This window comes from Lissotriton helveticus, chromosome 4_1 (assembly GCF_964261635.1).
Source record: "Lissotriton helveticus chromosome 4_1, aLisHel1.1, whole genome shotgun sequence".
Lineage (NCBI taxonomy): Eukaryota > Metazoa > Chordata > Amphibia > Caudata > Salamandridae > Lissotriton > Lissotriton helveticus.
This window is the reverse complement of record NC_136063.1, coordinates 2,116,332,276-2,116,349,900: the sequence shown is the minus strand read 5'-3', so window position 1 is coordinate 2,116,349,900 and position 17,625 is coordinate 2,116,332,276. Positions and strand designations below refer to the sequence as shown.

The 17,625-nt window shown below is 43.1% G+C and overlaps 1 protein-coding gene across 1 annotated transcript in view; it reads left to right on the top strand.

Annotated features, from left to right (window-relative positions):
• The window catches only part of CAPN6 (calpain 6), a 551,200-nt gene that overhangs the window by 356,132 nt on the left and 177,443 nt on the right, over positions 1-17,625 (top strand). Inside the window, exon 6 of the mRNA XM_078688803.1 lies at positions 16,910-17,085. Coding sequence (XP_078544929.1) covers positions 16,910-17,085 — 176 coding nt within the window. The remainder of the gene's footprint in view (positions 1-16,909; positions 17,086-17,625) is intronic.

Sequence of the window (17,625 nt, the reverse complement as noted above, 5' to 3'; positions counted from 1 at the left end):
TACCCACAAGGCAGGGCGCACTCACAATTCGGCGTGTCATCTGGTAAGGAAATGTCAGGCACATCCAGCGTCTTGCAGTAACCTGACGCGTTTCGAGTAAACCACTCTTAATCATAGGTTTTCACTGCCACACACAAACTGCCAACAAAATGTTTTCCAGCAATCTCCCTTTAATGATACGCCATCAATCACAGTCAGGTGAGTTCAGCTTCAATTGCATCATGGGACTGGAAGTCCATAACATAAATCCCAAGTGGGCTGTAGGCAGTTCTGCATGAAATAAAGTGTTCTTCACGGGTGTGCCAGCCCGAATATTCCCCAAGTGCACCTTTCGCCTGTTTGTTCCGCTCCGCTGAAAGCGAGTCCAGCAGCAGAACCGCCTGCTACGCGGCGGTGCACCCCTCGGCCGGGTCGGCCGAAATAAATCAAGTTTCACAAGTTACCCACAAGGCAGGGCGCACTCACAATTCGGCGTGTCATCTGGTAAGGAAATGTCAGGCACATCCAGCGTCTTGCAGTAACCTGACGCGTTTCGAGTAAACCACTCTTAATCATAGGTTTTCACTGCCACACACAAACTGCCAACAAAATGGTTTCCAGCAATCTCCCTTTAATGATACGCCATCAATCACAGTCAGGTGAGTTCAGCTTCAATTGCATCATGGGACTGGAAGTCCATAACATAAATCCCAAGTGGGCTGTAGGCAGTTCTGCATGAAATAAATTGTTCTTCACGGGTGTGCCAGCCCGAACATTCCCCAAGTGCACCTTTCGCCTGTTTGTTCCGCTCCGCTGAAAGCGAGTCCAGCAGCAGAACCGCCTGCTACGCGGCGGTGCACCCCTCGGCCGGGTCGGCCGAAATAAATCAAGTTTCACAAGTTACCCACAAGGCAGGGCGCACTCACAATTCGGCGTGTCATCTGGTAAGGAAATGTCAGGCACATCCAGCGTCTTGCAGTAACCTGACGCGTTTCGAGTAAACCACTCTTAATCATAGGTTTTCACTGCCACACACAAACTGCCAACAAAATGGTTTCCAGCAATCTCCCTTTAATGATACGCCATCAATCACAGTCAGGTGAGTTCAGCTTCAATTGCATCATGGGACTGGAAGTCCATAACATAAATCCCAAGTGGGCTGTAGGCAGTTCTGCATGAAATAAATTGTTCTTCACGGGTGTGCCAGCCCGAACATTCCCCAAGTGCACCTTTCGCCTGTTTGTTCCGCTCCGCTGAAAGCGAGTCCAGCAGCAGAACCGCCTGCTACGCGGCGGTGCACCCCTCAGCCGGGTCGGCCGAAATAAATCAAGTTTCACAAGTTACCCACAAGGCAGGGCGCACTCACAATTCGGCGTGTCATCTGGTAAGGAAATGTCAGGCACATCCAGCGTCTTGCAGTAACCTGACGCGTTTCGAGTAAACCACTCTTAATCATAGGTTTTCACTGCCACACACAAACTGCCAACAAAATGGTTTCCAGCAATCTCCCTTTAATGATACGCCATCAATCACAGTCAGGTGAGTTCAGCTTCAATTGCATCATGGGACTGGAAGTCCATAACATAAATCCCAAGTGGGCTGTAGGCAGTTCTGCATGAAATAAATTGTTCTTCACGGGTGTGCCAGCCCGAACATTCCCCAAGTGCACCTTTCGCCTGTTTGTTCCGCTCCGCTGAAAGCGAGTCCAGCAGCAGAACCGCCTGCTACGCGGCGGTGCACCCCTCGGCCGGGTCGGCCGAAATAAATCAAGTTTCACAAGTTACCCACAAGGCAGGGCGCACTCACAATTCGGCGTGTCATCTGGTAAGGAAATGTCAGGAACATCCAGCGTCTTGCAGTAACCTGACGCGTTTCGAGTAAACCACTCTTAATCATAGGTTTTCACTGCCACACACAAACTGCCAACAAAATGGTTTCCAGCAATCTCCCTTTAATGATACGCCATCAATCACAGTCAGGTGAGTTCAGCTTCAATTGCATCATGGGACTGGAAGTCCATAACATAAATCCCAAGTTGGCTGTAGGCAGTTCTGCATGAAATAAATTGTTCTTCGCGGGTGTGCCAGCCCGAACATTCCCCAAGTGCACCTTTCGCCTGTTTGTTCCGCTCCGCTGAAAGCGAGTCCAGCAGCAGAACCGCCTGCTACGCGGCGGTGCACCCCTCGGCCGGGTCGGCCGAAATAAATCAAGTTTCACAAGTTACCCACAAGGCAGGGCGCACTCACAATTCGGCGTGTCATCTGGTAAGGAAATGTCAGGCACATCCAGCGTCTTGCAGTAACCTGACGCGTTTCGAGTAAACCACTCTTAATCATAGGTTTTCACTGCCACACACAAACTGCCAACAAAATGGTTTCCAGCAATCTCCCTTTAATGATACGCCATCAATCACAGTCAGGTGAGTTCAGCTTCAATTGCATCATGGGACTGGAAGTCCATAACATAAATCCCAAGTGGGCTGTAGGCAGTTCTGCATGAAATAAATTGTTCTTCACGGGTGTGCCAGCCCGAACATTCCCCAAGTGCACCTTTCGCCTGTTTGTTCCGCTCCGCTGAAAGCGAGTCCAGCAGCAGAACCGCCTGCTACGCGGCGGTGCACCCCTCGGCCGGGTCGGCCGAAATAAATCAAGTTTCACAAGTTACCCACAAGGCAGGGCGCACTCACAATTCGGCGTGTCATCTGGTAAGGAAATGTCAGGCACATCCAGCGTCTTGCAGTAACCTGACGCGTTTCTAGTAAACCACTCTAAATCATAGGTTTTCACTGCCACACACAAACTGCCAACAAAATGGTTTGCAGCAATCTCCCTTTAATGATACGCCATCAATCACAGTCAGGTGAGTTCAGCTTCAATTGCATCATGGGACTGGAAGTCCATAACATAAATCCCAAGTGGGCTGTAGGCAGTTCTGCATGAAATAAATTGTTCTTCACGGGTGTGCCAGCCCGAACATTCCCCAAGTGCACCTTTCGCCTGTTTGTTCCGCTCCGCTGAAAGCGAGTCCAGCAGCAGAACCGCCTGCTACGCGGCGGTGCACCCCTCGGCCGGGTCGGCCGAAATAAATCAAGTTTCACAAGTTACCCACAAGGCAGGGCGCACTCACAATTCGGCGTGTCATCTGGTAAGGAAATGTCAGGCACATCCAGCGTCTTGCAGTAACCTGACGCGTTTCGAGTAAACCACTCTTAATCATAGGTTTTCACTGCCACACACAAACTGCCAACAAAATGGTTTCCAGCAATCTCCCTTTAATGATACGCCATCAATCACAGTCAGGTGAGTTCAGCTTCAATTGCATCATGGGACTGGAAGTCCATAACATAAATCCCAAGTGGGCTGTAGGCAGTTCTGCATGAAATAAATTGTTCTTCACGGGTGTGCCAGCCCGAACATTCCCCAAGTGCACCTTTCGCCTGTTTGTTCCGCTCCGCTGAAAGCGAGTCCAGCAGCAGAACCGCCTGCTACGCGGCGGTGCACCCCTCGGCCGGGTCAGCCGAAATAAATCAAGTTTTACAAGTTACCCACAAGGCAGGGCGCACTCACAATTCGGCGTGTCATCTGGTAAGGAAATGTCAGGCACATCCAGCGTCTTGCAGTAACCTGACGCGTTTCGAGTAAACCACTCTTAATCATAGGTTTTCACTGCCACACACAAACTGCCAACAAAATGGTTTCCAGCAATCTCCCTTTAATGATACGCCATCAATCACAGTCAGGTGAGTTCAGCTTCAATTGCATCATGGGACTGGAAGTCCATAACATAAATCCCAAGTGGGCTGTAGGCAGTTCTGCATGAAATAAATTGTTCTTCACGGGTGTGCCAGCCCAAACATTCCCCAAGTGCACCTTTCGCCTGTTTGTTCCGCTCCGCTGAAAGCGAGTCCAGCAGCAGAACCGCCTGCTACGCGGCGGTGCACCCCTCGGCCGGGTCGGCCGAAATAAATCAAGTTTCACAAGTTACCCACAAGGCAGGGCGCACTCACAATTCGGCGTGTCATCTGGTAAGGAAATGTCAGGCACATCCAGCGTCTTGCAGTAACCTGACGCGTTTCGAGTAAACCACTCTTAATCATAGGTTTTCACTGCCACACACAAACTGCCAACAAAATGGTTTCCAGCAATCTCCCTTTAATGATACGCCATCAATCACAGTCAGGTGAGTTCAGCTTCAATTGCATCATGGGACTGGAAGTCCATAACATAAATCCCAAGTGGGCTGTAGGCAGTTCTGCATGAAATAAATTGTTCTTCACGGGTGTGCCAGCCCGAACATTCCCCAAGTGCACCTTTCACCTGTTTGTTCCGCTCCGCTGAGTCCAGCAGCAGAACCGCCTGCTACGCGGCGGTGCACCCCTCGGCCGGGTCGGCCGAAATAAATCAAGTTTCACAAGTTACCCACAAGGCAGGGCGCACTCACAATTCGGCGTGTCAATGTTCGGGCGTATCATTAAAGGGAGATTGCTGGAAACCATTTTGTTGGCAGTTTGTGTGTGGCAGTGAAAACCTATGATTAAGAGTGGTTTACTCGAAACGCGTCAGGTTACTGCAAGACGCTGGATGTGCCTGACATTTCCTTACCAGATGACACGTTCAATTATGGTTTCTGGCTTGCAAAATGATGACAAAATAAAGAGAGTTTTATTTGCTCAAGTGGAATATTTCCTAGGGTTTAGGGTGAATCAGGCCTGTGCTGATAATAGTGTAGTGGTAACTATTAAGTTGTTAATAAATTCCACATAAATGTGATGAAGTTATATTTACTTTACTTAAAAAGCCTAACCTAGCCCCCTCAAATTAGCCAACTTTAGGCCCATCTCCCTTCTCCCCTGCATCAGTAAGATGACAGAAAAATTCATAAATGCCCAGCTGTCAAACTACCTCGAATCCAATGAACTACTCAAATCATCCCAGACAGGATTCCGCCCTGGTCAGGGCACGCAAACAGCTATGGTGACGGTGGTCGAGGAGGCCAGGAAGATCATAGACGCAGGAGGATCAGTGGCAGTGATCCTCCTGGACCTGAGCGCGGCCTTCGACACGGTCAACCATCACATCATGGCCCAGCGACTCAGAGATCTTGGGATCACAGATGTTGCCCTGTCCTGGCTGATATCATTTCTGCAGGAGCGCTCCTTTCAGGTTATAGAGGGTAGTTATACATCTAAAGAGACCCCTATACGTTGCGGAGTACCACAGGGCTCCTCCTTGAGCCCGACGCTCTTCAACGTATTTATGTCCCCTCTGGAAAATATAGTCATCCCCCATGGTATTAAACTCTTAACCTACGGGGACGACACACAGCTGGTCGTCTCGCTCTCCCAGCAGGAGAATCATACCACCGACCTTCACTCCTGTCTGAGAGACATAGTTAGCTGGATGGACAGATCCCACTTGAAACTAAATAGTGACAAGACAGAAATACTGGTGATGGGGAATCAATCCCACTTTCGTCCGGACTCTCTATGGCCCCATGCATGGGTAAACCTCCCACCCCCAAATCCGAGATCAAAAGCCTCGGAGTATGGCTGGACCAAGACCTCAGGATTCCCCCAGGCAAGGAAAACGGCCGCAGTCTGCTATGGGCTTATGCGGTCCGCCCGGAAAATTTTACCTCTCCTCCCCCTCCTTTCAAGGAAACTCCTGATCCAGGGCCTCATTTTGTCACGACTGGACTACGGTAATGCGCTGTATCTGGGCGACCCGCAGAAAGTAACTACTAAACTACAGGTAGTACAGAATGTGGCAGCACGGATCCTCACTAACACCAAAAGCCGTTGTTCGGCCAAGCCAGCCATTAAAGCGCTTCACTGGCTACCCGTCCTGGAAAGAGTGCAGTTCAAGGCGCTCTGTTTAACACACAAAATCCTCAACGGGAAAGCCCCTCCTATCTTCAGAGACCTGGTGACCCCCTATGCCACCTCCAGACCACTTCGATCCTCTAACACCCACCTAACGCTAATACCCAAGATCAAGAGATCACGATCAGGAGGTCGGCGTTTCTCATACAACACCTCCAGATTGTGGAACTCCCTCCATCCTGATATCCGCGCACAGCCCAACCTGCTGACATTTCGAAAATCTCTGAAAACCTGGCTGTTCCCATAAACTCTGCCTCTCAGATTCCATCTGTACCTATTCAGCGCGGGGACGCTCACGGGCAGCCAGGCGCTCAAGAAATCTGTTAACAATAACAATAACAATAACAAGAAAACATATATCTGTGCCTTTTGAGATGTGTAAGATTTACGTCTGATTTTTAATTGCAATAGACTGTTAAACATGGTAATTGTTTTAGTTTTAAGTACAAAACTATGTTACTAATTTTAATTTATAAAATCATGGATACCCTCTCGTAAAATTATACCAACCACAGGAAGATCACACTGTATCTGTGTCACTGCGGGGTTGGGGTCCTTCACCCATCTCACGCTACTATCTGTGTCTCAGCTGCTTTTCGTCCTGCACGTATTGTACTCTTATAACAATACTATATTCGGCTACTCAGTGCACTTCTGTTCAGCAAAATAGCTGTGTGCCTGTTATTCCTTATTGCTTACATTTTTAACCGCTGTAATAACTAGTGTTTGTGCTCCCTAGCTCAATAGTATGCTTTTTAATCAATCTTCTAGAAAATATGTAATGGTCCTGCAGTATTATTGTTTGTATGAATCACCTGCTTGGTGTTACATTGTTATCTACATAAACCTTTTTTGGACCTGTTTCTGCTCATTATATTCCAAGTAAAATTTTATTAGAATAACAAAGTTGTCATTACAGAGAAAGAAATGAAATACATTATCATCAAGAAGTAAGGTAAACTAGGGTACAACAGTAAATATCAAAAAATAAAGAATGCAGGGGGGAAAAAGGAAAAAAGAAAAATAATAAAAAAGGAAATGAGGCTGGAGATATAAAATATAAAATATATGAGGCTGTGTAAATATGGGATAAGGTGCAAATTATATGCAGAAAAATAAATACTAGAGAAAATGAAGGAACGAAAGGGAACTTAGGGAGGTTTCGAAACCTCTTGCTGAAATGGGGGTAAATGAGAGGAACGTTTGGCGCAAACATCCAGATAAAGGGTGATAGGAAGCCATAAAGCATGTCTTTTCGGGGCAAGGGTAAGGGGATAAACAAATGCAGTATCAAGTCTATGATTATAACATACATTGAACCACCAAGCTTTGAAAGTAATACCCTTTGAGTCTTTCCAATTAACAGTAATCTGTTGGAACGCAACAGCTAATAACAAATCGATAATATGAACATTTGCTTCAACTTCAGTCCAGGAAGAAGAAAGTGAGCGAAGGAAAATGTCAGTTAGAGAGAAAGGGATAGAAGTCTGGAATATAGAATTGATTTGGTCCCATACCTTAGTCCAAAATGTGTGTGTGAGGGGACACAGGAAGAGCATAACAAACTGAATATTGAGTCTGTTTTTGATGTTAACTCAGTCCTGCAACATAAAGATGTTGATATCTTGGAAGAATTTTCTCGTTTCTACTCTACACTCTACTCTTCTGAAACTCATCCCTCTGATCACTCTCTCTCCACCTTCTTTACAAGCATTCAACCTCCTCCCAACTCTCCTGTTGAACTAGCCTCCCTTGAAACTCCCCTTACCATACGCGAATTACATACTGCACTTCACTCCCTTAAGAAAGACAAAGCCCCCGGCCCAGATGGATTCACTGTCGAATTTTATCAACACTTTGCGACTCTTTTGTTACCCAAACTACATCAACTTCTTGACTCCTTCAAAGCCAGTGGTGCTTCCTCGGGCACTTTTTCAGATGCTTACATTTGCATTATACCAAAGGAAGGGAAGGATACTCAACATTGTAAAAATTACAGACCGATATCACTTGTCAACATTGATTACAAATTATATGCCAAATCCTTAGCCATCAGATTGGATCCCTTTCTCCCAGATCTCCTTGGCCCCGAACAATCGGGATTTGTTAAAGGTCGCTTTATCTCCGATAACACCAGGCTCCTCTTTAATGTCCTTTCTAAGTCATCAAGATTTAGTGACTCCCTAGCCGCAATCGCCTTAGATGCTGAGAAGGCATTCGATAGGGTGGAATGGTCTTTTCTTTTTTCTGCATTAAAATGGTTTGGGTTTGGACCTAATTTTATTTCCCTCATATCCCTTCTTTACGCGAACCCTAGAGCAGCGGTCTGTGCCAATGGCCTGATTTCTTAATTTTTTAGCCTTGGCAGAGGCGTTCGGCAAGGCTGCCCTCTCTCCCCTTTCCTCTTTAACCTTGCCCTAGAACCGTTTCTATCTAAGTTACGTCAAAACCCAAATATTCATGGTTTTCCTCTTTCTCAATCGCAAATTAAGTTAGCTGCCTATGCAGATGACATTTTACTCTTCATTTCGAACCCATCTGCTTCCATCCCAGCTTTCCTTGCCGAAGTCAACGTTTATTCTCACCTTTCTGGTTATAAATTGAACAACGATAAGTGTGAAATTCTTCCCCTCACCAAATTCACCTTCAAGCCTGATTTTGCAGCATCCAACTTCAAATGGAGCCCGACCCATATAAAATACCTCGGTTTGCATATAACTCCTTCTATCTCAGATACTATCTCACTATGTCTTAATAAATGTACCCAAAAGTTATCTGACCTTACCTCTAGATGGCACCCTCTATACTGCTCATTATATTCCAAATATTAATAATTAGTGAATTTTACTTATCATTAGGATTCACAGGTGAGGTTTTGCTAACAATTAATTTCTTAAAACCTACACTCAATTGCTTCCCGTTCTAGTCAACACTTATTATTTTGTTTTCACAGGGGAGCGAAGAGATGTCCTGACGTCATATTAACATCAAGAACAAAAAAAGCATTATTTTAATAAACAATGCTCATAACTTTGTTCACCCTCCCTTCCACATCGCTCATAAAAATGCAGGTTAAATCGCAAACAAAAACACCTTTGCATCCTTCACAGCACACAGGCTAGCACTATAAAAAAAAAATAAAAAAAAAAATTAAATAAATAACTAAAATGATACTCCACTCATACTGACAAGTTTTATCACGTAGGAAACCTACACAACAAAAAAAAACGGCAGAATAAGCACTCCACTGCAAACAAAAACTCCTAATTACAAACATTATTTACCATTGCATTGGTCACAGTGGGGGCAGGAAGGTAGCCTCGGCAGTAATGAGCTGTAAATCACTGCAGCTTTGCTTTGCTACTTACAAGTGGCGTCCTCACTAAATGAGGGGTGAATCGCGGCAGCAGCAGGGCCATCAGAGGTGGCAGTTTACGCGCCATGCTAAGACTGATGGCCCCTTCAGTGTCTCTTTGAGGCCCCCAGACTCAGAGGGGAAGGGGGTGAGGCCGGGCGATGTGAATGTGCACGGTGCACCGCACTGGCTGAAAAATAAAGATGTCATTTTAAAGTATGGCTATTACTGCAGTCCCGGGACGCTGTTTTAAAACAAAGAAGTAGGGGAACGGACTGAAATAATTTTTCAAAGTAGGGGCACGCCGTGCCCTTCCGTCGCCGCCCACTTCTAACACTGCAGCAAGGTAGGAGAAGGAGCGACCTCCGCAGTGGTTCTGGCGGATGCGGGGGTGTGGGCCAGGGCCAGGGAAGGAGCAGAGTTCAGTGGTGGGTCGATGGAACGTCAGGCGGTGTTTGATGTAGTTGGGCCCAGAGTTGTGGAGGGCCTTCTAGGCATAAGTGAATTGACCTCAGAAGGATGAAGGGTTTGAATTGGTTACCTACAGGTCTAACCTAGATCCCAGCAGCGGGCGTTCACCGAGCAGGCATCTCCAAACTTGTGCAAGTGAACTGCAGCTTGACACAATACTTCACATTATTTTCATATATTATCAAATGAGTTAAAGTTTGCCTTTATTTTTCGTGTAATCTCCCCTTCCAAACTCTTTTAAATGGTATGATAATAAACACACCCTTTATTTCGAATTCAAGGAAATATTGAAACATTTGGAGTTCGGAAAAAAGAGCAATGTGAGGGCAAAACTTGGTTCTGTTGTCAGGCTCCTGGTAAATATCCGTGAATAACTGTTCTTCTGTAATCGGTGGCACGATTTGTTTTCAGCAGTGTAAGCTGAAGTGCCCTGGGGCAATGCCAACATTCCATCTGAGGGGGCCTGCTGTGCCAGGCTGCTTCTCGATTCAGAGGTGTGGCGGTGAAGATTGTTGAAGTGTTCTGCTTTTGAATAGTTTCTAGGTATTTGATCAATGCAAATGATAATACAAGTTTAATTTCACTAATCTTTTACTGGTAGTTCAACCAAATTTAAAGAAGCATTGTCGAAGCCAATAGGCCTTCTCTAGGTAAACTGATGCAATGGTTATTTATTTAATTTTTTTCTATTGCAAGCATATGCCAAAAACGCATGCTGTAGCCATAACGTGGCTTCCACAATAACAATTTGAAAATTAAAAAGCATTCACCGAGGAGGATGTTTCACTCGTTTTAAATAACAAGCCTTTCAGTTGTGCCATGCATTGAAATGAAGGCCTAACCAACCATTCAAATTGCAGGCAGCTATAATGTTACGATGTCACATATATACTATATAACAGCGATTTTAAAAAGCAGATGAAAGCTAAATCATTAAATGAAGAGAAAAGAAATAGCAGTTATTTAAAGATACAAATTAAATAAAACGTGCATTTTGAACCAGCTTTGCCACTGAAGAGAAAATAACTATAAACAATGTGCAAAAGCTTTGCACAGTCACTTAAAGTGGAGGAAGCCAATCAGAGCTGGCCGGGCCTTTTGTGTCATATGGAGGCCATGTTTTTGTTGGGCCTGGCTGCTGCTAGGGCCTATGTTACTTTATTGCAGCAGGCATAAGAGGAACGCAATCAAAGAGGGGGAGAGGAGGAGAAACAAGAGGATGGGGAGAGATCAGAGAGAGGGAGAAAATAGAGCAGACAGAAGAAGAGAGACCAAATGGATGGATGGAAAGCGAGAGAGTGGGGAAGAGGTGACTGTGGCTGGATTGAACATTTTTGACAGGGTTACTTTTGGTTCCATTCCAGCCCTGGAGACAATGGATAAAGTGGATTGATCCATTGCCCAATGCTGCATGCTGGGGTGGTGGATAACTAAATGTTAATGAAAATGTAAATGAACAATAGTTTAAGGCTATGGGCCAAGGCTCTTCTATGTTTGTATAATATGTTTTATGTTTTTTTTGGGGGGGGGGGGGGGATGGGGACTCTGTTGAGACACCTACGTCTATCTCAAAGGCTATACCCTTATACAATTAAAAAAACAAATTCTTTACACTATACATATTTTAGACCATATATATTCAATAAATAAACAATGTTTGGAGTTTGGTGAGTGAATAGCGTAGACGGCTTCTCTAAAAAAAGTGCCCAGCACAAACACCCAATAAAACTCTTAGGAAACAAAGGGCAAAAATTGACCACTGCCAAAAGTTGTGGTCAGTACCCTAAATGCCTTATAACTGTGCACCTTTGACCCAATCTTTAAAACTTAAAAAAAAGACGTTTCTACAGCGTTCAAATGCCTAAATTTTATGTACATGTCATACTTTTTAAAATACACAAAGAAATCCTGCTATATTCCTGGGAATCTGCAACAGTGGAGGATTCTCAGTACTACTCACATCTGTAACTATTTCAACAAAATGGACATGTAGCAGCCGTTTTACATTTGTACACACAACAATTTGAGTCTTTGGGTTTAGAGTTCCTTTGTGGAGAAGAGGAAGGATCTTCAGAGGCTGTTCCATATCCTCGGTGCATAGCAAAGGAAGGCTTGTACTCTGGTGTCTGCGTTGCACTTCTAGCTCTCAAGGCCGGTACTGTTGACGCTGCATTTGCTATGCTTGCCATACCGTCTCTTGACTGTGCCAGGTAACTTGACATGCGTGCTCTAACAGACTTCAAGATGATGCAGCAGAGATGTTTGAGGGTAACAGAAGTGAGCACAGTTCAGATGTAACTAATTTCAACATGGCATAAATAAGTATGCATGAGGGTAATGAGCGAGTAGAATATAGATGTAATTGACTTCAAGATGATGCAACATGAGATGCATGAGGGCAACAGGGGCAAGTAGAGTACAGACATGATTAACTTCGAAATGGTGCAAAAAAGGGTTAGGCAGGATCCAAGAATGAGTAGACTTCTTGAATCATGACAGCGATCAGGTTGTACTTTCTTATGGCGTTGATTAGTGTGGCGGTCAGCCATGGGATGGATGTTTTTCAGTAGGAAGATTTGAAAGAGGATCATTGTTTGAACACTAGTTCTAAATTCAGTTTCTGAGAGATATATCTTGGTCTTGTGTGGAAATGAGAGCTGGTGACATGCTGTTGCCTGTAGTGAAGCTGTGAGTGTATTTTGAGTAGGAAATTACCAGTCACACTTTTGATGGTATATTTGTGTTCACCACCTTTAGCTGGTTGATCAACCCAGAAACACATCCCAAGTAGAAAATTGCATTGCACATGAATATGGAATTTCATGGTGAGGAAATACTATTTGTGAGGGTTAAGTTCCACCATTCTTTATTCTGAGATTGCTAAATGGTGTGCTTCGTGTTTCTTTGTTCAACTTGGATGCACATAAAGGGTTGTGAATCAGATGCCTAATCTATATGTAGAGAACACATTGTATTTATGGTTAAATACAGTTACATTACCAAGCTTTGTGGTACCGAAGTAACATTTAAAAGTAGTGCGTCTATGTCACACCTGTACTTCTGGACAATTTTGACAGATCTTTTTTAAACTAGGGGTGTAGAGACAAAATATTGAGGTTTTTTTATCGACTAGACATAATATCGAGTCAAAAATATAGAATAGACATAATATCGACTAGACATAATATAGACTACCAAAATATCGAATAGAAAATTTTAATAACTAATAGAATGGACATAATTTCGAATCAATAATATAGAATGGACATAATATCGACTAGACATAATATAGACAACAAAAATATCGAATTTTAGGTAAGTTAATATTAATTTTTTTTGTGTAATATAATTCTGTAGCGGGTTGTGGGTTTATAGGGGAATAGGGTGGGAAGTAATTTAATTATAATTAATTAAATATGTTAATTAATTAATTGATTTGTATTCATTTTGAATAAATTGTCAATTAATTTTTAATTGTTAATTAATTGTTAAGTGATAATTAATTTTTATTAAGTGATAATTATGTGAATAATATAATTTTATTTTTAGTAGCGGGTTGTTGGTTTATAGGGGAATAGGGTGGGAAGTAATTTAATATAATTAATTAAATATGATACATAATTAATTGGTATTTATTTTAAATAAATTGTTAATACATTTTTTATTGGTAATTAATTCATTCTTAATTGGTAATTAAAATGTATTAATTGATTAATTTATAATTATGTGATTTATATTAATAAGTGGGGATATTTAAATTTACCCCTATGCTATCCAACGTTTTCCCTACTGTTTCAGTCTCTGGAGTGGGAATAGTAATTTTTACCCCTACGCTATGCAACGCTTTCCCTACTGTTGCACTCTCTGGAGTGGGAATAGTAATTTTTACCCCTACGCTATCCAACGCTTTCCCTACTGTTGCACTCTTTGGAGTGGGAATAGTAATTTTTACCCCTACGCTATCCAACGCTTTCCCTACTATTGCACTCGCTGGAGTGGGAATAGTAATTTGTACCCCTACGCTATCCAACGCCTTCCCTACTGTTGAACTCTCTGGAGTGGGAATAGTAATGTTTACCGCTACGCTATCCAACGCTTTCCCTACTGTTGCACTCGCTGGAGTTGGAATAGTAATTTTTACCCCTACGCTATCAAACGCTTTCCCTACTGTTGCACTCTTTGGAGTGGGAATAGTAATTTTTACCCCTACGCTATCCAACGCTTTCCCTACTGTTGCACTCTTTGGAGTGGGAATAGTAATTTTTACCCCTACGCTATCCAACGCTTTCCCTACTATTGCACTCGCTGGAGTGGGAATAGTAATTTTTACCCCTACGCTATCCAACGCTTTCCCTACTGTTGCACTCTGTGGAGTGGGATTAGTAATTTTTACCCCTACGCTATCCAAAGCTTTCCCTACTGTTGCACTCTCTGGAGTAGGAATAGTTATTTATAACCCCTACGCTATCCAAAGCTTTCCCTACTGTTGCACTTACTGGAGTGGTAATAGTAAATTTAAACCTTTCGCTATCCTACGGAAAAAATATTGTATATGTTTTGTTAATAATATGTATATATACATATATATGCAGGTTCACAGCGTGTAGCCACAACAGCTACGCAGATGCACTCTCCTTGACAACAACGAAAAGGTAATCAGTCCCAATCTTGTGTGTGCATTTCAAAAGTATTTATTCTTTTAGTTGCAGCATCGTGAAAATAAACACGGAAAAAACCGTTTTTTCCGTGTTTATTTTCACGATGCTGCAACTAAAAGAATAAATACTTTTGAAATGCACACACAAGATTGGGACTGATTACCTTTTCGTTGTTGTCAAGGAGAGTGCATCTGCGTAGCTGTTGTGGCTACACGCTGTGAACCTGCATTCTAGACAGGGTAACCTTCGCCCCTGGCTTTGCACCGTTGTCTTGGTGTCCCGGCATTTTTCGTGAAGGAAGTGGAACTGCATATACATATATATATATATATTTAAAAATATATATTTTTTTAAGTTACAATAATTATTCATTAATTTTAAGTTTAAGTATTTTAAGTATGTTTAAATTAATTATATTTATTATTATAGTACTTTAAAATTACTTTTAAGATATTTTAAAAAATCGATATTTTGACTGTCTATATTTTTTCCTATCGATATTTTGGAGTCGATATTTTTGTACTTACCTGTTTGTAGATAGGAAGTCTATATTCTGGCATTCTATATTTTTACCTCGATATTTTGGTAAGTCGATATTTTGACTGTCGATATTATGTCAGTGATCCAATACTAGGTTTGCAAAAGATTGTGTAACAATTTATTGACCAATTTCTATTTTGAGGAATTTTTCCTTAAGCATCAGCGAGGTAATGGGGAAGATAGGGATATGCCTGTGTTAAAAACAGGTGCTGTACAAACTCATAAGAACACATACAAAGTCAAATTGAGTTTTTACGATGAGAGGATGAATGGAAAAGCCTTTTATTTGAAGGGCTAATAGGGGAAAATGTTTCTGCAAAGCGAGAAATACTTCTCTGTGGATACAAAATTGTAACATGTGCAAATGCAAACTTATGCTATTCCTATTTATACATGTTGGTTAGTGTGATGCTGTATTAATACTCATGTAGTCTGAGTAGTGCTACAGAGGTGTAAAAATCAGACTTTTAAAAACATACATGTTATTTGTGCCATCTCTGGTTTTATGGAGAAAGTACAACATGAGTAGGAGGAACAGATACGTTCCATCAAACCTTAGTCCCGTAACCTGTGGGGTGTTCACATGGAGTGTGACGTCCCCTTAGCCGACCGGACACGTGACGGTGATCATGTCACGAGTGAACCCTGACCCAGAAGACCATGTGACCCTGGTTGTGACATCGCTTTAGTCAGCTGACTGGTCACGTAGCCCCAAGTGGGTGTAGCAACCGCAGGCGCTCTCTCTTTTTCTGTCTCCTACTCTTTCTCTCTCAGCCCCAAGCAAGCTGAGGCACCCAACGTGTGCATATATTACACAAGTATCAGGCAACAGGCTGTTCCTGCCTGGAAAAATCCTCACCTATGGAGACCCTGCATAATAACAGGGTGTACCGTGAGCAGAACATGCCCAGGCTTGTTGCACCCCCTGCTCAGGAGGGTTGTAATGAAGGGTGCTGCGATGTACCCAGTAAGGACCCTAATAGTTTTCAGTGCTGTATGTTGCACTAGGCCTCGAGGCTGGTTTTCTACCTATAGGTGCCTACACCAACATTATTCCAATCTTGCTCATATAGGACTGCTATAAAACCAAATAAGATGTACACCTATGGCATTTTACAATTGCGAGGGTTGCGTTCCAGCCTGTGGTTGCTGCACCCTTTTAGGTCCACGTGGTTGGGCAGCTGACTAAAACGATGGCACAACTAGGGTCTCGTGGTCTTCTGGTTCACTACCGTCATGCGAACGGTCGGCTGACTATGCACACTGTAATTTTCTTCTCATGTAACGTTACTGTTCCTATTGTGAAGCGCTCTGACACCTTCGGGTAAAGTATGCGCTATATAAAAACGCAACCACGACTTGCGCTGGAGGGCGCTAAAGGATAAAGAATAGTATATTTACTATTCCAACACCTTCCCTACTATCCACGGGGACTGGTGTTAGAATAGTAAATTATACTATTCACTATCCGCGCCCAACAACGCAAGTCATTCTAACGACTTGCGTTGTTAAAGATGCGTTGTAAAGGCACTCGTTGAAACGGTACGCGTTGTACCGTCATACATACCACAGGTCACATGACCAAGTGGGATGCCACACCATACGTGACCTCCCCAGAGGTCAGCTGAATAAGGTGATGTCGCACCCCACGAGACAACCCCACAGGTCACTCGACTAAGGTAATGTCACCCTCCACGAAGCCACCTAACAGGTTACATGACACACACACAGTCCTGTGACACGGATGTGATATCGCATGAACCCCTGAAGTGACGTCCCCAGAATTGACGTCACTTCAGGGGTGTGATAACTGTCACTTACAGTTTGATGGAAGATATCAGTTTCTCCTACTATCATGCATGTATTCCTATCCGCATCCAGAACAAGACAGGGTTATTACTCTATAATGTCTCCTCCAGGCTGACTGTAATTCCTGTGTAGTTTTGTGTTTTTGCCTAATGCCCTCTTGTTTTGTTTTCCTCTTTTTGTTTTATTTTTTACATTTTGTAACCTTCTTCAATCTAGGGACACGAGACTCAAACTGAGTTTGGGTTGGTCAAAGGCCACGCATATTCTGTGACTGCAGTGCGGAAGGTGACTCTTGGACAAACGCTCCTGTGTTCTAAATCTGAAAAAATCTTCATGATTAGATTGAGAAACCCATGGGGAAATAAGGAGTGGAGCGGGCCCTGGAGTGATAAGTAAGGGACATTTGATTTATGTACTTGTTCTATAATGGATTTTGCTCATGCATTGAATTCCTAAAACTTTGAAAGAATGTATCTAATACCTGATCATATTTTGTACATTTGTATCTCTTGGGTTTAGACAACAAAATCAATATGTTGGCTATAATCCCATTGCCCTTTTGTAATCTAATTTGCAACAGATGAAAATTATACACAAAGGGCCAGATGTATGAAGCTAAGGAATACTGATTCATGAATTGCAATGCTTACTGAATTGCAAGGCATAAATCACTATTTGGTATGTACAATTGTGCTGTTCTACCTTTACTGATTCAATACGATTCCCATTCGCTGTTTATAGAATCGCAAATAGCAATTTGATAATAGTGAATCGAGTAGCAAATACCAGAAGTCGCTTTTGGGCAGTGAATGATGATCTCGCAAACAGGAAGCTGTGTACCACAGGCTTATAACACAGGAGAACATTCAGAATGGTGATTGCCACTACAGTCTATTTTCAATCTACCCTTGTAAACCCACCTGTATAACCAG